This window comes from Delphinapterus leucas, chromosome 16 (assembly GCF_059928025.1).
Source record: "Delphinapterus leucas isolate spDelLeu-1000000601 "Yukka" chromosome 16, BTC_Dleu_Yukka2, whole genome shotgun sequence".
Classification (NCBI taxonomy): Eukaryota; Metazoa; Chordata; class Mammalia; order Artiodactyla; family Monodontidae; genus Delphinapterus; species Delphinapterus leucas.
This window is the reverse complement of record NC_143144.1, coordinates 69,756,314-69,781,695: the sequence shown is the minus strand read 5'-3', so window position 1 is coordinate 69,781,695 and position 25,382 is coordinate 69,756,314. Positions and strand designations below refer to the sequence as shown.

Here is a 25,382-nt window from a genome sequence, read left to right as displayed (position 1 = left end):
CTTTTCCCTTGATATTCTTTCCAATTCCTTTCCCTTAGTCATATTCTTTTTTAGTCTCTGTGCCAGCTTCCATCCCAGTTTTTAGTATGATATTGTTTAGCTTTCTTTCTCTGTGTTATAGATGCTTGAGAACATATACTCCTCTGAGGTTTTCACAGTAACTATTGCGATGGTAGGTACATGGCAAGTATTAAATGTGTTACATGAATTTTGGGAAAAGAGCATTCACTAAGAACATTTATAGAGCTGAGGAACGTTGAATATGCTTTTAGCAACACCAGGAACCGAAAAGTAATAATTTCCAACAAATTTGATGTAACTGAAGCATTCTTGCAACAATTAATTATAATACCTATTAAAAGATATATTCATCAATGGGCATCAGGGCCCATTGAAACATATGATACCCTACTCAGATCCTAAATCTAAAGCCTAAGAAAGTCAGACAAACAAATGAAAAACAGGAACCTACATATATAAATGGATGGTGCTAGGACAAGCTAAGTGTATGGATGTGGAATTTCTGAGTTTAAATTTCAAGGTCCGTGAAAGAATAAAACATGTTTGCTGCTAAAAAACCACTGGCCATTTTTAGACAACTAAATCACCAGTGGTTACCCTAAAACTAAGTGCCATAATAATAGGATGTGCAAAATGGAGATGTTGGAAACGAGAAATTGTGAATTTGTTTACTTTGGTCTTTTTTACCATGGCTATGAGAATAACTGTTTCGACTTCCGACTCTGCTAACTGCAATTGTTTCTAAGGAGATTGGCAAGAGGAGGGGGAGGGATCCAGAGAAAAGCAGCAGAGACAGAGAAAAGAAAAAAATGGAGAGGAGGACAGAGAGATAAGGAAGTGGATGTTAAAAGACTGATAATAAAACTATTACTTGTTTTTGAGATTAGAGGTCATAGGCAATCGCAAAGTTACCCTTTATTTTATGGATAAAGAATTAGTAGGTCTCTGTTGGAAAGAATCTGCTTTATTCTGAGCATTCTGAAAAACCATAAAGAGAAAGGTTATTATTTTTTGCACCTATTATGTTCATTTATTCGTCTTCCTTTCTGACTGATCATTTGAAGACTTCCATTTCCCATCATTGTTAGATATTTTACTGGCATTATTAGCAGTTCTAAAAAACAATCCAAAGTAGGTTATTTCTCTTTTTTAAATGAGTTTATGCCGATAACACAAAAGGTCCAGAATAAATAGCAACTTGGGCGGAGTACAGCTCTTCCTTGAATGCTTTTTTGGCTGCGAAAAAGAATGTTGCCACAAAAATCTGTTTTGCATCATCTAAATGCTTGAAACAAGAACACATAATTTAGAAGAAAAAAAAAAAAACGGTGGCTGCCACTTAGCCATAAAGAGCAAAGTCGTGTTAGAAATAGCTTCCCTGTGATATTTTGGTGCACTTCTGGGTTTTTTCAGCAATCGACGTAATTATGCGGTTGGAGAGGGCAGTGTTTACCCACATTCCCATTTATACACTGTACACAAACAGAGGACTTGACTCCAGCAGTCTGATAGGCACACGGGTCTGTGGCCGCCATCCCTGACCTCAGCCGCTGAGGAAACCCAGGTGGTTTTATCAGACGTGCAGTCTTTAAACTAGAGAATATTGATATCTGATTCTGCTTCTGTCTGTCCAAAACACCCAATGCTTTCTCTGCTTGAGTGCTAGATTACAGATGTAGAATACTGTTTACATGCGCTCTGTCGGTACGCTAATTCTCTCCATAGTTACTGAATCATGATGCAGAGGCGGAGGAGGGCGCGTGACACAAGCACCCTCCCCCCAAAATCCATAACTTTGTTGTTTCTTTGTACAACTTGATGCCAGAAATAAACCCCCATATCTTTCCCCATGGCTACTCTGCAAACTTTGGAATGATTTCTAGGAAGCAGAAAAAGGAAACTTCTGCCTATTAGAATATTCAAGCTTATCAAATCATTTCATATGTTAGGATGACTATAAATGCTAACTTTATTGTACAGGAAGTTCTTTCATGAAAATGACATTCTTTTTCAGTTAAAAATGTTCAGATGTCAAAACTGGCGCAAAGAAAAGTAACAAGCTGTAATCGCTGTTCTATGTAGCACAAGTACAGAATCATGTTTTAAGTATCATACAACTCCATCTATTCAGCTGGCACCCTCTTAAGTGGCACGCCCGTTTCATCGGGCTGATGGCCAAAGCCCTTGCATGAGTGATTCCGAACAGTGGCATACCTCACCCATTCACACATGTCTAGTACTGTCTGCAACACTATTTATACAAGTTGAGATGTGAATCGACATTTTGTAGTATACATTTTCTTCTGTGTGTCCCCTTTATTAAAACTGGGCTGGCTCCCCGTAGCATTATATATTCTACAAGTTGATCCACCTTTAATAAAGGACTTAGCTCATGTAGCCCGTGCTACTAAAATGACTGTGGGACAAAATGCTCATATTTTATTCCATGATAAGATTCTGGAATCTTATGACTAATTTTTTGCAATTCTATTTTCAAAACCCTGTCAACCTTCACTACAAATATAACATGGATACTTAGAACTAAGTGTACTATTTTTGTATATATCTCTCTCCCTCTCTAGAGATATATAAAAACATACATAAACATGGAGAGAATGTGGATACATCACCCCAACTCACTGCATAGAAGGACGCTATGGAACCTCCCTGAGGCTCTGTTTCCTTATCTGTTCAGTGGGGATAGTAATTCTACCTATACTCCAAAGATTGGTGCAAAGATTAAATGTGGAAATGCTTATAAAGAGCTTCGTACATTGCCCGGCCCATAAAAAGTATTCAATATCCACCCTGAGAAAAGCTCAGTTGGTTGTCAATCACAATTTGAACAGGGACAATAAAGCAAGTTAAGAAACAGGTGGAGGAAGCTGCTGTTTCCAAAGGCACATTCTATATTCTACCTAACATCACAGGTATACTCTGCCTGACATCACAGGGGAGTGATGCATGGTGGTCCATCTGACATCAGGGTACACAGGACGTATTATTTTGAGATACAAAAGTCATCTTGGCATATTTGGTCCTTTTTATTGTGCTTTCCCTCATTCTCCTCTCAAGTATTTCTCAGTAAAGCCATGAGAAACGGCTAGACTTCATGAGTTCTTGAGGTAAGGAGAAAAATATACTTTATAAATTCTTCCTATTAATTTCTGTAACCCATTCTGATGCCCAAGTTCAGCCTGAATTACACTGACTGGTAGTATGCTAGAATTTTCAGACTAGTAGCAAAACCACCCATGATATTAAAATAATGCTAAGGAGAGCAGGGAAATTAATAGAGGAAGAGGATATATAAACTTGTATCTTTTCTGAATCTGCAGTTACGTGCTCTTTAAACACTGTTGTAGACTGTAAACAAATGGTTTTCTCAAACTTCAGTGAATTTGCCCCCCTACGCCAGTTAGATTTGAACTTTGACACAGAATGTTTTACATATAGGAGAAGAAAAGGGTACATTAGATGTGACTGCCATATGACAAGGCAACTTGGAGTATTTTGAAAAAAAACCTACTCTGGCAGTAGGAGAAAGTGCTGGCAATGTGCACCAACGTAACTCGTCTGTCACTTTAAGAGCTGAAATAGGAAAACCTGTACCATTTTTGTACTTTTGTTCATTCTTTTCAACTCATTCGAAGTTGCCCCCTGGGAGTTAGCCCTCCACCAAAAGTCTCTTTCAGTATACAACTAGCTCTCTCTATTAAGCGTACGCACCCCTGCTCTGCTATAACACTGCTTCCTTTGTACTTGCCTGGTGAACTGATCAGCCATACAGTACAATGGTCACAATTACTAAATTACACTGCCTGTCACTGCCTTTTGTATCACACCTCTAACAGGTGCCATTACCGTGATAGGCAAATTGTAATAATCCATTCACAGCATCCACTGCCTTAATAATGTATTTTTTTTATTTTACATAATCTGTGTGTGAATACCACAAGGCATTTGAATAGTTAGTAAATACGTGGGGCTGAAAGACCGAACTGCATGGAATGCAGCTACCAACAAAGGCGCTTAGGACAACAGACCTGAATGCAACCACATTCCTGATAAAGCAGATATACACATAAATATATCCCATGCAGAAAGGGCGTCCGGATTTGAGGGTTTACGAAAGCAAATTTAGGGGCCTGAGAGAGTGAATAACAAGACTTAGCAAACGGAAGTTGTTACCCCGGGTTTAAAACCCCATATGGTGCCCAGGTGAGCACAGCCACAGGCACCCTCTGCTGTTGTCAGCAGCACCCAGGGCCAAAAAGCACAAGAGCATAATGAAAGCACCAGCTGAGCCATGGGAAGCCTGCTCTTGATCACTGTTTACCCTTTTACTATGACCCCTTTCCGGCTTTATCTCTGTAAGGTGCCTACATGCATATAGGACATGAAACGTGACCATTTAAACGATCTGTGACGTTTACAGAAGTGCTCCAGTGAATACGTGTGAATATGTGTGAATACATGTATCAGCAAAAATGCCTCCCTTCCTGAGTATCACGGTCAGTGGTCAACTTGAGTTGATGGAGGTTTGCAGTCTTTATTTTCCTGGAGGTTGTTATAAATAAGACAGATATACTCACTGGTGTCCTTCAAAGTCTGGTGCATGATGGTGGCCTCCTGGTGGCTGGCCTCACAGAGGATTCATGTTTACAACATGACGACGTCTCCACTTTTGAAAAGTGACTAAAAACACTTTCAAATTATAAGGCTCTAACCAAGTAGAAGACAGCATTGCTATTATGGATTAATAATTCAGAACACTTAACCAAGTCTAAGCATTGCCTTGTTAAGTCATAACAAATGAAAGAAGGTAAGAGTTTCAGAGCTGCTCCTCTACCAAAGTTGTTTCTGAACCCAGTTTTAAAAACCACTACTTTTGTGCCACCTAAAAGGCACAGCCATGCGTTCAATGGTTTCAATTAGCCATATAATCAGGAAAACCAGAGAAGCCTCCACAATCAAGAGGACCAGTGATGGCTCTACAATTTCCAGGGACTATGAAAGGTGTGTCAAGGAGGAGAGGGTCAGAGAAATTGTCTTGAAGCTGCACTTGCACATCAAAAGCACGCTATTTTTTACTTAGACTGTATGTTAAAGATATTCCAATTGTAGTGGTGGGTATTTTGCATATTTCACTTCTCCCCACAAATTAAGTTGTGACCCATCAATCTAAAATGCCTTTGGGAGGAGGGAGTTTGGAGAGTTTCTCCTTCTCCAATCTGCCCCTTCAATTCTGCCACTGGTGGGCAGGAAATGCTACCTGCTAACACAAACATTCTGTCCCTGATCTATAGATCTCCATAAATCTATATATGGATAAATGGAAATTCCAGAGTCTATCCTACATCATCATCATTTATTAAGGGCGTACTATATGCCCTGCATTGTGTGAGGATTTTACATTATCACATCTAATCCTTCTACTAAACCTGTGAAGTGGGTACTATTATTATCTCAATCTTGCAGATTAGAAAAGTGAGGCTGAAAGCCTAAGTAACTTGCCCAAGGTGATTTTATCAGAGTCCCAATAGAAAATAGACCACATAATCAAATTAGGTAATTTAAGCAGTCTTTTGTAAAGAGACTATTTAAAAGGTGTGGGAATCCACAAAGCCTGGCACATTAGCCTGGGACAAGCTAACAGTGGGCAAGTTACGACCGCTAGGCTTAAAGTGGGAGGGCAGGAAGTGGTTACCAGGACTCTGAAAGAAACGGCCTTGGAGACGGATGCAGCCAGTTCAGTGCTATACCACAGGAAGAGAGCTGGCAGAATCCATACCCCGACCTTCCTCGCCTCCCTCTGTTCCGTGTCCTGCCAGCGCTCCCCACTGGGTGAACCTAATTGGAACCCAGAGGGCAAGGGAGCCCATTGGTGTGGTCCATACAGAGTCTGTCATCTAAGAAACAAAGCAGAGTGGATGTGGGGAAGGAAAATTTATGTTCAAGCGGTCATACAGTGAGGGTGTAAATGCTAGCTGGGCTTGGATTTAAATCCAAATCTACTGCTATTAACCACCAGGCTATAAACTGCCCTCTAAGAAGACATGTACGTTTATAATTCGGGTACATAATTATTGCTAAGTCTTCTATTTTTAGAAACTCTTGAAGTCCTCCAAATCTCCATTCAGCCAACTGGATTCTCACATTCCTTCTCTTGCCTCCTGGTTCTCTGTGTACACTGTGAGTGTCAATCACCCAGGGCCCCCCTTTTCTTCCTGTCCATCACCCTGATTTGGCCTCCCACTGCCTCCCCATCTGGCCCACCTCCCACGGTTAGCCATTCCAACTTTGCACTCACTGCTACCCTACCATCGCTCCTCTTTGTTCTCCTGTCATGCCTACTCTGCCAGTTCTCAACAGGCGGCGACTTTCCACTGTTTGCTTTCTTGGCTCCTACTCCTGTCTACCAAGCAATCCTGGGGAGACCTGCGAGACCACACTAGTGAGCCCGCTCCAGACTCGTGCGCCCAGACCTCAGCTGGGCACTCACGGTAACTCAGCCACCTCTGACTCAGCTCGTGCTGAGTCCCCTTGACATTTCCTACAGCAACTATTCTGAGCCTTTCCCGTCTCCTTCTAAGCCCCTGACCCTGTCCTTCACTGTCAGGGAGTAACGGGGTTCCTTGTTTGGGATCATGACGAACCTTCTGAAGTTCTCTCCTTTAGAACTCAACATTATTCAAAATCCACTCTACCTCCCTTTTCCTTCACCCCTGCTTCTGAGGAAGCGTTTAAGGTTACCTCTTCAATGCGTGCTGTTGATTCCACCCCTTTGCATGCACGTCGTCAGGTCCTGAAATGGGCAGTTACTTTCCTTCATATTGGCATCACTACGTCTCTACCAGTTCCTACCTCTTGTTCCCAAAACATGCCCAGGGCTCTCAGGCTTAAGGAAAAAAATATTAACTCTGATCCTTATCAGTCCTCACCGTTTTTATTTCTCTACTCACTTTTTCTTAAAAAGAAAAGTCTAGGACCAACTTCCCCACTATTCACGCTCTCTGACCCCTCAAAGCCACCACTTCCTATCTTTTTGAATGCTCTCCAGGTCTTCTGAAGTATTGGATTTTTCTCAGTTACTTCTCTTTCTTGAAAAAAATAAAAAACTCTCTCCTTCTAAGGTTTCCATGACACTGCACTGCCAAGAGTCATCCACTCACCCTCTTTACACACCCTGACTCCTCTCTCTCCCATGAAATGCAGACTTTCCCCAGCGTCCTAAGGCTCTTTTCTTCTGTATATTCTCTTGGTGATCTTATTTATTCCCCTGGCTTAAATGTGCTTCCATAAAGTAGTATTTATGAGATGACTTTAAGTGGAACATGAACTGACATTTTTTTATTTGGATACTTTGTTTAATCTAACCTTGGACGGCATCCACCATAAGATGCACCATTTAAAATATACTACTTAGAAAGCGGCTGCCAATTAAATTATGACACAATGCTTTCTTATCACTTAAAATTTTATGCTTATTCAAAAGATCTTTTAGATTTCTCACTTAGAGAGTTTTTTTATACATCACTCCTGTGCATGCACAGAGTGAGATATAAGCAAAACAAATGGGTGAAGGTTTTCCTAAATTGTTCTCACAGTGTCCAAGTCTTCTGAACCACTTTTCAGCTCACGGTCATTGATATCCTCGGAGCCATCAGGAGCATCAGGGATGTGACACTTCTTAAGTGTCTTAACTACTTTCTCTGGGATTCTCTTCCATGGTGCTGATACTCATTCTGCAAGTCTCCATGCTTTCTTCTTTGTACCAGAAAGTCAGGTTCTCAGACAACAGTTAAAACTTATATTCTTTTCTCTAAAGATCTTTAAATGGTTTGTTGACTGAAACGTTGAGAGACTGCAGTTTTTCACGCATGCCAAATTGGCTCATGTACTGACAATGACAAGTATATCTCCACCGCTGCCTGGCCAACAGAGTTTGTAAGATGCCATCAACTGTAAAACACCCTAATTTCAGAAACGTTAAATTGTGAAAAGATGTGCATCTTACAATCATGAAATATGGTAATTATGCATTTATTTTCATGGGTATTTTAAAAAACTATATCCATCACATCAAACTCACAGATTTCACAGATATTATTTAGAATGGGTTATGCTTTTATTTATTTATTTTTAATTAGTTAATTTATTTTTTGGCTGCCTTGGGTCTTCGTTGCTGCGTGCGGGCTTCCTCTAGTTGTGGCGAGCGGGGGCTACTCTTCGTTGTGGTGCACAGGCTTCTCATTGCGGTGGCTTCTTTTGTTGCAGAGCACGGGCTCTAGGCACGTGGGCTTCAGTAGTTGTGGCACATAGGCTCAGTAGTTGTGGCTCGTGGGCTCTAGAGCGCAGGCTCAGTAGTTGTGGTGCAAGGGTTTAGTTGCTCCACGGATGTGGGATCTTCTTGGGCCAGGGCTTGAACCTGTGTCCCCTGCATTGGCAGGTGGATTCTTAACCACTGTACCACCAGGGAAGTCCCTTAGAATGGGCTATGCTTTTAAAAAGTGAGTTAATTTAAAACAGATTTTTAAATGTTAAGTAAGAGTATAAGTATTGGTTAAGTATGGCAAAAAGCTTTTAAGTAGCACTCAAAAGGCTAAAGTTTGAAGTACACAGGCTTAAATTATCATCACTTCAAGGACGACTTATGTTTACATATCCAGCTATAACCTCATTCTTAAGCTTCAGTCCCCAAATTCCAGCTGCCTGCTCAACAATATTACCTGGGCACCTTGTTGATACCTTAAAACTCAGTATCTTCCCTGCAAAACCCATTCCTCCTTTCAATTTTCCTTTCTGTTAATGGGACACCTTTTACTCAAATGGAAACCCTGGAACCACCTAGGATTTCTCCTCACCCCTCCCGTCACTGCATGCCCCCAACCGCCTGTCCTTACAGCCAAACTGTCAAGACTTGCTGATCCTTCCTCAATGATGTCTCTTGCATCTGTCCTCTTTTCTTCATTCCTAATTCCACAACTCTAGTTCAACCTTAATTAGGACTTCTATAGCCTGCTGCCACAGTGTCCTAAATGCTTTCCCTTACCACTCTTTCTCCTCTGGGCTGTCTTATATGCCATTGGCCAGGGTCACCTCCTAAAACATAATTATTATTGGGTCACTTTTTTGTCTCAAAAAGCTCAAATACAATAAGAAAGTACTTTATACTTATTTGCATAACGTTTTCAGACTTTTTTCATTTGATTTTCTCAGCAGGTCTATGAGGAAGGATAGGTATTGTTCACCCCATTTGAAAGAAGAAATAGAGGATGAGTAAACGGTTTGCTGAAAGTCAAACAGTGAATGGATATGGTGGTCTGGTGGTATTTTTTTCCCCTGCATTGTACCCCCCTGCAATTCTTGACTGGCTGGAAGGTTGCTTATTTGATCTGATGAAAGACATAAGATCTACGTCTAATTTAAAAACAAAATTTTTTATTACGTTATAACTCACATCAGTCCTTTTTTTCCAGTTTCTTTCCCACACTACTGCTAGGATAATGTTCCCTAAGTATAGGTTTTATTATATCACCCCATTGTTCATATACCTTTAATAGCTTCTAATTGCCTTTGACATTAAGACCCACCTCTTTGGCATTCATGGTCCTTTAAGTTTCATCTACCCTTCCTTTCTCACTTCCTACAAATCCCCACCTGTGTTCAATGCTGTGGCTAAACTTTCTATTTTGCTATTCCCCAACCAACTTTTTAGTCACTGCGCATTTGTTCACGATGCTCTATCCACAGGGGATGGTCTCCTTTGTGACCTCTCCGATCTTCAAGGCCCACCCCAAATGCTACCGCTACCTTCTCTGTAAATCCAGACTTAGTTTCCCAAACCCCTATTACGTGCTTCACTTTTAACTGTTTATCAAGGAGTGTGAGGTCTGCTGCTGGTACACAACATCTTTTTTACTTTAATATTTATACAATTACTTATGTATTTAGGTATTAGAAAAAACTTAACTGGAGCATCTAACTCATGGTTTCACATAGGACAAGGCCATGTAATACAAAATTTCAGTCTTTTTAAAGTTGATTGATAGAAAACTATTAAGTAAATAAAACTAGATGGTGGTACATAGATGAGGTGGAAAGTGTGGCTGTGGTTCATAAATGCTGGACCTTTGGGAAATACTACCTTACAGCGTTTACAGTATGTGGTATACCTCAGTAAAGTCCTTTGTCTGCATGTTTTACGCTCCCCATTAGAATACACAAACTGTAAATCAGGACTAAAGAGGATTTATCTGTGTATCCCTAACACAAACTGTGGATCGTGACTTTGTAGATGGACTGTAAAATCAACTTAGAAATCAAGACTGGAATTTTGTTTTTTAAAAAAAAAAAAAGATTCGAAAATATTAGTGTACATTACCCACAGCTAAAAAGGGTATTGTTTTATGAAATATGTTTCAGTTATGTATGTGTATATGTGTGTAATATGCAACGTGATGTGAAATGTATTTCTTACTATGTCATGACCTAAAATATTTGAAAAAATACGGCCCTGACATGTATAGACCCATTCCCTGTACATATTATGCACTCAGATATAGGACAAGGGACTTCTTGATGTAGGTACCAGAAAACATCTTATTTTTAAATCTTCTGATTATGAAAGTAATGCATTATTAAATTTTTACCATTATAGATAATAGGGGTAGGACCTTATAATCAACATCCCACCCCAAGATAAATACTCTTGATAGTTTGATACTTATTCCAAAGTTCCACTTTGAAAAGATTTTATTTTCTCTACATTCCAAAGTTTATATTTTGAGAATGGCACAGTTCTGAGACTATTAAATATGGGTGTCACCTGCATGTCAGCACAGTGCATTGTACTTCAGAAATGACTGGATAATTAAAAGCATACTAAAATATTAATAGTATGTGTGTAGAATATAGGTAGGGAAGAGCAACTGAGAAGTAGAAATGGGATATTCTGGCCTTTTTAGAGGAGGCAGGATGAGAATGGGCAAAAGGTAAACATATAGAATGAACAGAGGAAAATCGTCAAGGACACTCTGAGAGGTTTAAACTTTCCTGTACAATAAACAGGTAACTGTAAACAATTCACTTCAAGAAGACATCATGGAAAATAATGGAATAGTATTAATTGAAAAGAACAATCTAACTGGTAAAAATATGAAGTCTATCACACAGATTGTCTTAAATGCCTCCAGTGCTGCCTAGAAAGTAAACAAGGTAATAAAATGATTTTATGACTGTATCTTCATAAACAACCACAAGAATAACACAGTGCCATCCTTCAAGTTATATCTTAAACATTAATTAATTTCATAAAGTAAAAGGTAATTTAGTTCTGTAATTACTTGCAAATTTTCTAATTTAAATGAAGATGATGTTAATTCAACTGAGCTATAAAATAAGGCCATCATGTTTCCCTGGAGGACACACACATCAGGGACTAAGATGAACCAAACATTCTTGAAAACACGATGGACACAGAATAAATGTTTACTGCAGGAAGCAGAAAACTGCTATACTTCTGGCTGTTATCAAAATCCATTCTTGCAAAGAGAGGACAAATATCAGTGATATTTAAATGCACATGAAGAATATCTTGATGTATACATTTATGAAAACATCTACAAAGATTATAATGAAAAGATCCATAAATTAGATCTGTATATCAGTAAACCAGAAACTGAAAAAGAGCTCCTGGAATACTACCCAACTTTCATCAGTTTTCTGTGCCAAGAGAAAGACATCATTAGGTGAGGGAAAGCAAAAAGATTTTTAGGCTGTGAAATCTCAAGAGAGAAATCAATCATTCATTCAACAGATATTTATTTAGTGCCTACTATTAGCACCAAAGAGAGATACAGTGGTGAGCAAACCATACAAGGTCCCTGTGGTCGTGGAAATTGCATGTTAGTGAAGCAAAGTACAACAGTGATCTGGAATCTAGATATTTCCTCTGCCACTGACTGGCTGTGTAAACATGGAAAAATCACTTAATGCATCAGGGACTCAATTATTTTATCTGTTAAAATGAAATGGTTGAGCTAAGTCATTTCAAGGAGAAAATGCAAATATTGGGGTTCAAGATTGGGGACCACCATTCAAATAATTCAGCAATAGAGCCTACTGCCAGCCAAGTCAAATTCAGCTAGCATGGGCTTCCCTGGTGGCGCAGCGGTTGACAGTCTGCCTGCCGATGCAGGGGACACGGGTTCGAGCCCTGGTCTGGGAGGATCCCACATGCCGCGGAGCAACTGGGCCCGTGAGCCACAACTACTGAGCCTGTGCGCCTGGAGCCTGTGCTCCGCAACGAGAGGCCGCGACAGTGAGAGGCCCGCGTACCGCGATGAAGAGGGGCCGCCACTCGCCACAACTGGAGAAAGCCCTCGCACAGAAACGAAGCCAAACACAGCCAAAAATAAATAAATAAATTTATTTAAAAAAAAAAATTCAGCTAGCGTTTTCCTTTCTTCATCTGGGAATTTCCATAATTAGACCAGGACATTAAAGTTTTCCCTGACCCAATGCATCCCTCTACACTGTGCTCACTGACTTCATTCTGTCTTGCCTATGAGATTCATGCTCTTTCCAGTGCCTAAAACAGTACCCGTCACTTAATTGATTTGATTTTCTTTTTTAAACTCAGGTATCTGGGAACCAATGATTCAGAGAATACAATAAGTATTATAATTTAAGTAACTCAGATAAAATGGAATTAAAGCTACAGTATTCACTAGGAACCTGCAGACATCGATGAAAATGAAAGGTTACACTCAGAAAAAGAATCAAACATTTTAACGATTTATTTTATCATATGCTGAAGCTTTGGGGGAACATTGTTAAAGTACAAAACCTAAGTTAAAGTAGACTCTGGCATTAGTTCTATTTCATTTAAAATAAGGAAAAGAAAAAAAAAGAGAAGGAGCTGTTTATTGGAATTAGGATTACTGCCTCATTTGTTCAGGCAATATGACAGACTTGTTGTTCTGAAGGGCCATCTCACAACTAGATCTTGGATCTACCTCAACTAATATGCATTTTTAAAGCGTTTCTTACTGAGCTTGCTAGAAAATACGGGGATCTCCAGAAGTAGGAGGAAGTACAGAATGAATAATTTTCCTAAAGGCACAAGGACATGATGAAGTTGGAATTAAAATCTGTATCTCTTTGATTCCATGGTCTTTCCACTTAGATTACACTGCCCCCAGGTAAGTAGGATAGACAGCAGACAGACAGCAGACACAATCTCCTTTAGGCTCCAGTATTACCTTTTCGTTTCTTGAACATTTTCACCAAACATACAAACATCATTGTCTTTTTATGTGTATCAGTGAAACAATTTCATGAATGTTGTTTGGTGGAGTTCGTGGATATGGTTTTCTTTCCAATAAACACACCCTCTGTAATAAGCAAGAGTTGCAGAACCATTTAATGCAGGCACTGGGCAGGAAAGGGGGGCATAAAGAAGTCTAAGGCTTAGTCTTGACTCCCAAGGTACTTAGACTATTTCAGGTAATGGGGCAGATGCCACAAGGTGAACACGCACACAGCTAGTGAGCACTAAGGGCCTCGAACGCAATCCATTCCAGGGGTCACGAACTTTGGGCTGAATGCTGGCTCCAGTCACATCTGTTTAGCCAGCACAATGTGTTTAAACGCCAACTTTAGGTGGGGATACGCTCCCTCAAATTCAGCTACGATAAGCTCAACTCACTATGTTACGTGGTTACATGTACGACCCTCATAGCATTTTGCATCTGTCACCCCTAATAAACTTAAAGCATTATAGGGTTTGAGTAACAACTCACTTATCTAGCACTGTGGTGAAACGGGGTATTTTAGGAAAGAAAACTTTCCAGATAATTTAAACTGATTTAACTTCAAGCAACAAACATTTGATTAATTAATGAGAATCTTCTAAAATACACCACTAAAATACACTTTATTGTCTCCTTAAACAAACAATAGAGAACATTTCCATTTTTTTAATTGACTTAACGTTATTATTACAAGCAGCCATTATTTGATTGTTTAAAGACAGTTTTATGGCTCTCTTTCTTTAATGGTAATTCTCTTACTTCATGGTGTCTAGCCTTCTTACTTTAATTTAACCCTTCTGCTGAGGGCTGGGCTGAGAAGTAAAATAAGCAAACAACTGAAGAATTGCAAAAACAAACCTTTTTAAGGATTTAGATGGAGGAATAACATCAACAACACCCACCACTAATTCCTTTCACTGAGAGCTAACTAGGTACACAAAAATGCTATCATTATCTTCATTTTACTGACGATGAAACTGAGCCAGAGAGATAGATCAGTTTTCCAAAGTCACACAGCTAGTAAAGCAGGACCTAAACCAAAGTCTAATTCAAGCACGTGCTCTCAACCACTACCTTATAATGCATGTTTTTGTTGAGGGTTTTTTTTTTAAAGCATCCTAAGATATCTTTCCAAGGTTAGTGTTGTCCCGTGGAAAAGAGCATGTATGTTTCCTTAAAATGGATCACTGGATGTATGAGACATTACTAGTCTTTTCTTTGGAGTATAAACATGGAAAGAATAAACAAATGGGAAGATTTTTTACTTGCAGCTTAGGGCAAATATCAAGTAGAATGGGGAATCAAGAGGCCACGGAAACTCTAATACCTGCCAGCTAATCTCATTCTGAATTAGCCACTTCATCTCTCAACTTCAATCTCCTCACGTGTGAAATAAAAATAAATACCCATATACCACAAAGAGAACACTCTGAAGATTAAGATAACATAGGGGATAGCATAGTATAGTACCCAGCACATAGAAAATGCTTGATAAATACTAGCTGCATTGGTTGTTGATTTTTCTCATCTGTAAAGTGAGGATAATAATAATACTCATAGGGCTGTTTCAGAATTAAAGGAAATAATCTACATAAACTCTTTAACACAGTGCCTGGCACACAGTAACTGCTCAATAAATGTTTACCAGAACTGTTTCTATTAGTCTATTCACTCTCTTACCTCAGTTCTTTCAGCAAAAACTAGGAAGGAGGAGCGTGGAAAACTTCTCTAACATAGATGGTAACTCGAAGGAGACAGAATGTGCTGACTTCCTTCACTGAGGCCAGAAGTTGGTGAGAAAATGGATACAAAAATTTAGCCGGCATTTTAGCCTCTTCAGAGAAATGTCCTGCACAGAGGTACTCAGGCTGTTATACAAACAATGTTTCATTTTAATTTTAAACACTTTATTTAAATATTTTGTTTTCTTTCATTAAAGGTACTACCTTTGTTGGCTTATGTCTCAAGATATGGGTCAACATTCACTGATCTTTCAATCTGAGATATATTGTATGTGAATTTATCCAACTGAACAGTATATCTGAATGATTAGAAATTCTAGGCTCAGTCTTTATTATTCCTTTGCTATTGGAGGGCCAGTATTGGGTTTTCTTTTCTTTCTTTCCTTTTTTTTCCATAGGAAGTCTTTCCTTGCTTTGCCACAGGGCAAAAAAGAAGGAAACAGGGAAACTGACCTTAAATATGCGACCTTCAGGCAGCTATCAGTTTCCAAACTTAAAAAACATTTTTGTACACAGGCAGTTTAGAGTTTGTTGGATTCCCAGATGCATGCCCTGACTTCATTTTTCACAAAAGATAATTTTTATAGTTTACTATGATGCTGTTCAGGGTAACATTTCACTTTGTATTTGAAAAAGGACCAACAAATAAACAAGCCATATAATTGTATGAGATACTGTGCAGTGAGCTTTTAAAGTAAGCTTTTAAAGAAGAAATTGCCTTAATTATGTCTTCGGGTATCTGAGCACCAAAATGCAGGCAATGGGTGGTATTAAACGGACACTTTGAAAGCGAAGCCAATTCTCCAGAGAAAAATAGAGTTTGTGGACAAGCTCATGGAATTTCAAAGTACAGGTGCTCTCAGGTTCATACATGCTTCATACATGCAAGCAATAAGCCTCAGAAGACAGTGTGCTTCAGAAACACCAGAAGTTACTTCTTAGAAGTGAAGACGCCTGGGTCACACCTCCAGAGATTCTGATCTGGTCAATCAACATCGGGGCACAGGAAGCTGTGTTGTTAGTAAGCACCCAGGTGGTACTGATGCAGTTTTCTACCCACTTTCAGAAGCGTGCTCGTAGCAACATCACATCACCACCTTCCAAAGTTTTCCCTGGATACCCTCTTTGCTAGTCAGCTCTCATTCTCACCAATGTACAGATATTTGCCGGCAGCATTACAGATAACACTGCTATGGGAACTGGCTCCATGGAGAGGGCAAAATGCTACCTCTGCCTTCAAAGTATTAACTCAACAGATGTTCCAACCTACCTTTCAATTCTGTTTTCTATACTAGAAGTCAACTGGGATAACTAAACACTTTAGCATGCAATAATGAAAAAAAATAAGGGAAAGGACTTCAGATGGTCCTTCATTTGGATTGGGTACTTAACTTCTCTGGACCTCAGTTTCCTTGCTTGTAAAATGGGAACAACAGCACCTACCTTCTAAGATTATTGTGAAGATTGAATGAAGTATGTGCTTGGGTCACAGAAGGCATTCTACAAATGGTTGCTCCCCTCCGCACTTCTAGAAGGCCTGTAATGAACCTATGTGAGTTGCACCTCTTGAGTGCGTCTGCTCCATGGCAGAAAAGCACAAAGAAGAGGTGGTCAAAGGAGAGTTATAGGAAGCAGGAGGAAAAGCATGAAGACTTCATAATCCCCAAATTGAATAAACCATCCAAGTTAGTAAAATATGACCATTTAAACGTACCTGGTAATTTTTAGCTGCTGGGTAATGCTATAGGATAAGATTGGGGATGTTATTTAGAACTCTCCAACCTCTCAAAGGAGAATCACCTGACACTGTTTAGTAAACAATTCTCTTGGCTCCATACCTGGAGCACAGGAACACAGAGCTGCTAATACGAAAAGCTCCATCACATCTTGGTGTGTGCAATTCCTTCTGAGACTTGTAATTTGGTGCTTATATTTGAGACCATACTTTTTTTTTTCTCTGTCCACAGTATCTTAACATGTATAGCATATTTCTCTTGATACGTCGGTTTCAGCTGCTCTGAAACAACAGTGAAATATCACCTTGGGCTTCACGATGAATTTTGGGTACATAACATAGCCTTACTTTAAGTGAGATGATATCAAACATGACCGCCAAATAGTGAAAGGCAATCTAGTCATTTTAGGAAGCAGTAACATTCTAAACAAAGGCCAATCTAGTTCTGCCTACATAGATGTGTGCCCTATTTAAGTGCTAATTCTTAGTACTCTTCTTCAATTAAAACAGTCCTCCTTTCCAGAAAGAGCCAGACAATCTAAGGTCAAAAACAGAGAGACATGTTCTACCATACCCTTTGGAGTAACTGTGTTACTCTTTGATTTGGACAAATCACCAATACAGCACTTCCTGAGTATCTCAAATCACAACATAGAGATATTCTACAAGTAACAGACTAACAATATCAATTACCCAACTTTGCAGATTCCCAGCACACAGTCTGAGCTACACTACCTTTGCTTTGATACCTCTATTCACTATCAAAAAAAAAAATTTAAATACACTAAGAAATAAAATACGTGTTAGCCTGATGCTGTAAATTTCAAATCACACTGTTAATTCTAATATGATTATTTAATATCAGAGACTTATTTTTCTTAATAAAACTAAGATGATATAAATGGAAGCAATAATACATTTTCACATCATATCCTCGGTAATGAAAAATAGAACTGCCACTCATTTATAAATTCATAAACTGGTAAAAATTATACTCCTAACAAACCACATTTTATAAAGTAAATTATGTTATGAGCTCTATGCTGTACTACATACAACAGATTTTTATTTGATCCAAGTAAGGTTTTTTCCTTAGGATAAACCGAGATATTGTGTCCAAATTGAGTCAGCCTCAGTATAAACAATGGGGAAGACTTCCTGAACATGTAACTGACTGATGAACATATTTTCTAGAAATCTTCCCCTGAAGATTCACATATGAAGCAATGGGGTGCTCGTGGGTAAGTGTTATAAGCAGGGGCACGTGAGGCCTCGGGTGCTGGGGATCCAAGGAGGAGCCTCATTTGCCAAATCACACTAGTGTTTTTGGCACTTTTGCCATGGGTTAGTTGTAAATATTATTGCTTAAATTTTCAGTCCCAAACTTCTCCATTAGCCGAGAGCAATATCTCACTTTTCTCAAGGTCATTCTAATTATTAAGTAAGAAAACAGTGATTTACACAAAATGAATTTATGCAAAGAAATAGTCTCTGAGCACTCTGCTTTCAAAATCTGCACCTCTACAAAATGCAAAGATCAAAAATGATATAAAAGTTAGTTTATATATATATGAACTATATATAAAATTGAGGTTTCTCATATATGTAACAAAAGTGTTAGGTTATACTTAAAATTTTATTTTCCAACATAAAAGAAACATTTAGGCTGAAATGTAATGTAGTTGTAAATATTATTTAAAATCTATTATTTTAATATATTCTTGACTCAAAGGGTAAAAATTAATAGACATATTACTACAGTTTTTCATATATCAGTTAGTTCCAATATTAATGGAAATAAAAGGAAAATGCAGTATGTATTCATGATAACAAACTGTTCTTATTTAGATTTACTGAACAGTTTCTCTTCCATTAGAGGAGGACACTATTCACTTGGACTTCACAAGTCTCTCCTGCAGATATGAAAGGTAAGTTTCAATGTAAAATCTCCAGGCACATATTTATGTTAACTGTATTTGACGCATCAAAGTTATTTTAAATGGTGTTTACCTTTTCAGGTACAATAAATTTGAATTAGTCTTCAGTCAATAAAAAATACTAAAATGACTTAAGGTATTTAAATTAAAAATTGTATTTCTTCTAGGTTTATATTTTTCTTATATACTTACTAATATATGGAGGAAATAATAATTAAAACTTGAAAGAATAACTGTTTTAAAAAAGCAGTAAATTTAAAATTATTAGAAAATATCTTAAAAGATCCAAAACTGTTAGTTAAGTATATCAAAATACGCCTTTTTTTCTGTATTAATTATAGTGACAAACATTTAAAAAGCTAATAGCCGGTCCTGATTTCATTTCCATTTACTCTACATTCCACGTCCATGCACTACAGGCAGTTCAAGAGAAACATTTCTTTGACTAGTGGCTCAATGGCGCAGCCTATGTGTAGAAAAGTATAATACAACATTAACTGATAATGTGAAAACTACTCAGTTGTGTAGTTATAAATATGGTTCAAAAATATAATATGGTTTTGAAAAATGAGAGGCACACATGAAAGAATTCTGTTTCTATTGCATCATGATTTTCACTGTTATTTGTGAAACTAAAATAAATCGAGAAAAAATATAAATAAAACATAAAAATAAGTCTTTTTCATTCAACGTGAAGCATTATAGTTTTTTCGAATAAGTTCGAAATTCTATTTCCTCCACTGCCAAAAATCTAAAGAAGCATGGTGTTTTGTGGCTGAGTTAACATTTCAATAGTTGTTTCCTGTCAGCGTAACATATGATACTGTGATTTGTAATCTTTTAAAATAGCCTTTCCCTGAAAAGACACTAAGCACATGCATTAAATATTTTAAATCAAAAACATTATTTCAATTTAACAATTGTATTAGGCTAATTAAACAGAGGCCTATTGTTTTATGGTACAGGTGATAGGAAGGCTGAATAAAACCTGTTCTGCTACCTCATGTATAAACTTGATAAATATGTTGCCATCCATAAATCTCCTTCAATCAACACATCCTATGCGTCTCCAGTCAAATATAGAGGGGGGAGCTGTTCTCTTTCAAGGCAGCACATAGCAATAATCTCCCTCAACCTTTTTAACATTAATGTACATTCAGAAATGTAAACTGGCCCATCTCCTCAAAAAAAAAAAAAAAGGAAAGAAAAAACTCGTTGACAAAGACCCATAGTTACTAGTAAAGTCTAAGCAAAATCAATGAAACCAGTTTTTAGATGTGTGACAAAAGCCAGCATTCCGTTGTACACAATTAACTTTCCTGTTATTTTTTTGTGAGTGTCTCCTTTAAAAAACCAAGAGCCATTGTACAGGAAAGATCTTTATACATACTCCCAACTTTTCTCCCTTCATGCAGAGCTTGGCTGCTAATCCTAGCAGAGAAAAGAACTGGGCTCAAAATTTGCACTCATTCCTTTTCTCTATTGTTAAAAAAAAAAAGAAAAAAAAGTGACCCTGTAAATTTACTCAAGCTGTTTAAATATGGAGGAAGTGGAATAACTCAGCCAGCCTCTGTGGTAAAGCGAGTGCAATCAGGAAAAGTGTTTCAGTGACACTGCAACTTTGCCACTTTAACTTCACAATGTGAGATTAAAAAAAAAAAATGTACTTCAATCACCCAGCAGAGGTCTGATCAATTTGACATTGACTATAGAAAACTAAACTCGCAGTGAAGACAAGCACGATGTGCTGAAAAATTATTTCTGTTTGGTTCACTATTACGTCATCTTTTCTTTCTATTGCTTTTGGTATAAAGAAATCAATAAAGTGTTAAACGAAATTAAAACAAAAGCCACTCAAATGTTTATTTTTTCAGTCACTGCCAAATGATTTAATTCCAAAAGCTCTTTTCATACCATAAAAGTTGTGGTTGCACTTGTTTTTTTGTTTTTTTTCCTCCCTCAAGATCAGATTTGTCAATCAGGAAAAAACAAACAAACAAACAAACAAAAACTGTTTCAGGATGAAATTGAAATTTTTTTGCACTCACTGTTATTTCACAAACGACAGAGGTTTGACAATTCCCAACATTTCTGTAGGTATTTTAATCACCTTAGGCTTTTAAAATAAACTTGATGATGTCTAATGTTTTAAAACCATATTGTAAATGTATTGGCAATTCACAAAGCTGAAATATTAAATTAGACAACTGAAGTGCTATCTTACATTTTGCCATGGAAAAATAAATCTTTTTGTCCAAAAGTTACTCCCAGATATTCTTATGCAGACTAGCCATTCCATGTCCAAGGGATTATTCTGCTTTGAAATAGATACATATATCCAAAGAATAACCCCTGGAACAAATTAAAATTAAATTTGCCAGTAGTTTCTACTTCAGTAATTTCTGAACGTAACTGTGTAAAAATATATTGGTGCTAATTTGACGTTAATAAATTAAGACCATTAGAGACAGTCTTTCATTGTTGGCCTTCAACAATTGTCAATGACACTATTTTCTGTTTGCATTTCCTCAAGCGTGTTAATGTATCTTTGTTTAGGCTCGCAAGTCGAATGGTCAATGTAAACACAGTCAATGAAACATCAGGACTGGAAAACAAGTATACTGAGAAAGCCTATGGAAAGACCATTTGGTCTGTTGCCAAGTATGCAATGAGGCTACAGCGCTGAAAGGCTACTTTAAAATTTCTTTATATGATGAATAAATTACTCTTTTAAAAATTCTCAAAATTCTTTGTTTTGCATACAAAGTCCATCAAGGACGAAGGTAGTCTGCAAGTTGAACCTAGTGCAATGTGGGTTATAGTCTTTGTTTGCAGTCTTAACTGGGGATTGTACCTTAGCTACCATAGTTCAAGCGTAAAAATACTTTGTCTGTAATGCTATATACTGTTGCCAGTGACCCTCTAAATCCTTGAACCAACTGTGTCTTCTGGTGTCACAGAAGATAATGCCAATTTATTGCAATGTGTGGCTTTTTTAACTGATTAAAATTAAGCTGTAAACACGTGACAATGGAATTAGCACATTTAGAGAGTCTGTTTTCCCACATCCCATTTTGCGCTAGTGCGGCTGGTCCCTGCAACTCTACGCGGGTGCAATTTTAATGACTTTGCTGGGTTTTGATGTTCTTATGAAAAAAGCACTGCTTGGTGTTTGTGGAGAAGGTAGATATGGGGGCTGAAGAGCTGTGATTGCGAACATGGTGACATCGTTTCTGTTTTCCGATAGGATCGGTGTCATTTTCCTCTCAGCGATAAGACACCTCCACTGACAGTGCCCGATTAGGGAAAATTTTATTATAAAATTCGCTTTTATCGAATGAGGATAGAGTGATAAACAGTGCAGCCTCAGGGAAGGAATAGGAACAGATTCTCCCCCTTTTCAAATTCCACCTTTTCCCTCTTCTCTCTTTCTCTCCCTTAAAAAGATTATTGTGTTTTAGTTATTATTAATGGTACAAAAAAGCTCCCTACAACATGTGATTGCTGTGATAAAACTATCTGAATCAAGAGACACTTAGATGTTGTTATAAAAGAAAATCTATCTTATATAGTCACATATACGTGTGCACACACACACACAAACACACAAAGATAAAACTGCTTTCTGAATTCCCCATTTCTGGAAGTTATCTAGTACTTGTTACTTAAGAAAATATAACATCCTAAAAGAAATAAAGTTGAGGTAATATTTACTGAATTATCCTAAATATACATTTCATACTTGTCTTCAGAAATAAATATTTGCAAAACAGAATTGCAAGTTAAACATAAAGAAACAGAAGATCGTGGCCCTCTAATTTCTTGAACAAATACTAATGCCTCAAGGAAGAATATGAAAAAATATGGATTGTTTTTAAATAATAAAACATCATTGCTTTTGAATTCTGGTAGTTTAATGATGATACTTTAAACCTCCAGTGTCATAAGTTATGTCTGTTTACTCCTCATAAACTAACTGTAACTCAGGAATATTCTGTATGACAACTACTTGAAAGGTCATTTGAGAAGCAGAAAAATAAGCATCTGACATTATTTATTAAAAAAAATTTTTTTTTTTCCTGACGGAAAGTTCATTAAGTGACTCAGAATACTCCTTCTACCTTTATGAAGTAAAAAAGTAGTGTCTCTGAGGCTAAGGACGTCCAGTGGCATTGGTAAATTCTGGTACCTCATAAAGGGAGTCTGATGATAGATTTTTTTAATTTGTGGGGGGCTGGGTGGAACGCTGATGATAAAAGCAACTCAGAAAACTATCTCTTTATTGATGGAAAATATTTCTGAGGGGGAAATAAGAGCCAGCAGTCTTTAGTTTATGATACTCTTCCATGTATTTCTAAGGTATCCCTGAATTCTCTCTTTAAAGACTTTTTTTTGGAGGATCCTTTTTCAAATGCTGATTCTAAGCATGATCTATTTCAGTGTGCAATTTCCAAAGTTATTCAAATAGCATTTTTTAGTTATCAGTGATCAGAGAATCATGCCAAAATATCTTATTCTCTTTTGAGTTAAGCTTCTAAATAAAAAAATTAATTTTCTGAAATCATTGCTATGAACTGAAGATGCCTACAGCTTAATGTGGAATAATTTAAGTATTTTTTGTATCCTTATAAGCAGCAAAAGAAAAATGGTTACATGCTTTACCCATCGTATAATAAAGAGGAAAACTGAGGTTTACACAATTCAAAGCTACTAAAGCTAATGCCCTTTAGTTCAACCATTTCTTCCCAAGCTCCTCGTTTTAGGATTTCAGTGAGACAAACATTATACCCGAATTCATGATAAGGCAATATTATCATACTGCAACCTAATTTTCACCATTAATTTTATAGCCTAAAAACAGTTACTGAAGTAAACTTATGAAATTATACTTGGTAAATAGTGGAGAAAAACAAAGCTCAACACTAAAGTATACAGTAAGTTAAAAAGTGAATCCATACTCATTATTAGCTTAAAATCTTTAACACCGAATGCTTATTAATGAGTATACTGCTGCACGGTGGACTAGCTTAAGTAGAGTAGACTTTTCTTAATTATCACTTTGCTGAGAAAATGTAATATTATTAAAGAAAACCACACATACACACAATGGTGTTTTTGAGAGAACTACTTGAATGTATTAAGAATTTCAACACAGTGAGAGATAAAGGCAAATCCTTAAATGTCACAAAGCCACAATACATCTCCTTAAAAGTGGTCTGGGAAATAGCTATAATTATTGTAATGCTAAAGGTTAGTGGGGAACTTTCAGAAATAAGCACTTTGCTTTGTATTAAAAGAACAGAGCTGCCCATTTCTTTCAGTCAGGCCACAAAATGTCCCTCAGGAAGCTTATATTCTTCTGGAGAAGACAGGTAAAAAACAAGTTATGGATCATCCTTATAAGTTAGGGTCAGTGGTATGAGGGAGGGGCCTGATACGATAGGAAAGGAAATCTTTAAATGGAGCTGTCAGAGAGTTTTCTCTGAAACAGTGACAGTAAGCTACAAACCTAAGCAATGAGAAAGTGCTTACCTAAGTTGCTCACACAAGATACACATATCCAATACGTGAACGCATCGATATATACATATATATATATATATATATATATTTTTTTTTTGTGGTACGTGGGCCTCTCACCGTCGTGGCCTCTCCCGTTGCGGAGCACAGGCTCTGGACGCGCAGGCCCAGCGGCCACGGCTCATGGGCCCAGCCGCTCCGCAGCATGCGGGATCCTCCTGGACTGGGGCACAAACCCGCGTCCCCTGCATCGGCAGGCGGACCCTCAACCACTGTGCCACCAGGGAAGCCCTATTTTTTAAATGATATTTCTGGAAAGTTGCATGGTAACTTTTTCTTAGGGAAAAAAAAACAGCGAGTATTCCAGAGACCTTATTAATATTAAAATAAATCCAGTAATAAAATGTCTTACTGGAAAATATCCTGAGTAGAAAATCTGTACATATTAAAGTACACCTATTTCTAAGCATCACTGACCTTGATCTTTCTAACAACTAAGAAGGTACTTCTAGATCATACAATCTTTGGAATACAGTCATCACCGCAATTATCCCTATCTGGGTCAGTAAAGAACCAGTGACAAAACAGTTTTTTCTATCTCACATGTCCTAAAAGCTGGACATACCTTTCTCGGTACCTGTGAGCACGTTCACGCCCATGTGCACGGTACTCACACCTACTTATCACTGTGTGTGCTCCATCTAATCAGCACTATATAAAATGAAATACCTTTTCCATTTCAGATACTATTACTAGTCCTGTCTTCATCTCCTAAAATCTTTGTTTTTCTCAAAGGACGCCTAATAAAGGTACCCAAGTCTGGGGAGCAAGAATGCCTTTCTGTTCTGTGACAAGCAACATCTAGAATGGCTGTGGGTCTGTGTGTACAGAATTCACATTTTATTGAAATAAGCACTGGTCTTTCATAATAGGTCTGCCTGACTGGTCAATGGGACATGGATGGAGTGATGAGAAGAAGAGCTGATGAAGAGATCATCCACGGTGGCAAGGTGGCCGTACAGGATTGCAGCACTGGGGGGTGCGTGTAGGGTGCGGGAAGAAGAGGACGGCCTTCTTTCTGTTGTTTCATTTGAAGTGCGAAGGGGGC

The 25,382-nt window shown here is 37.9% G+C and overlaps 1 protein-coding gene across 15 annotated transcripts in view; it reads right to left on the bottom strand.

Moving 5' to 3' along the window:
- VTI1A (vesicle transport through interaction with t-SNAREs 1A) overlaps nucleotides 1-25,382 on the bottom strand; it is a 368,921-nt gene that overhangs the window by 242,949 nt on the left and 100,590 nt on the right. For 2 of the 15 annotated variants that reach the window (XM_089898182.1, XM_089898183.1), the window contains one exon: nucleotides 1-25,382. This exon is cut by the window's left edge and continues 33,653 nt beyond it. The exons of the other annotated variants lie outside the window; for them this stretch is intronic. In XM_089898182.1, the coding sequence (XP_089754308.1) occupies nucleotides 25,198-25,382 (185 nt within the window). In that variant the 3' untranslated portion in view covers nucleotides 1-25,197. 15 annotated transcript variants of the gene reach the window in all.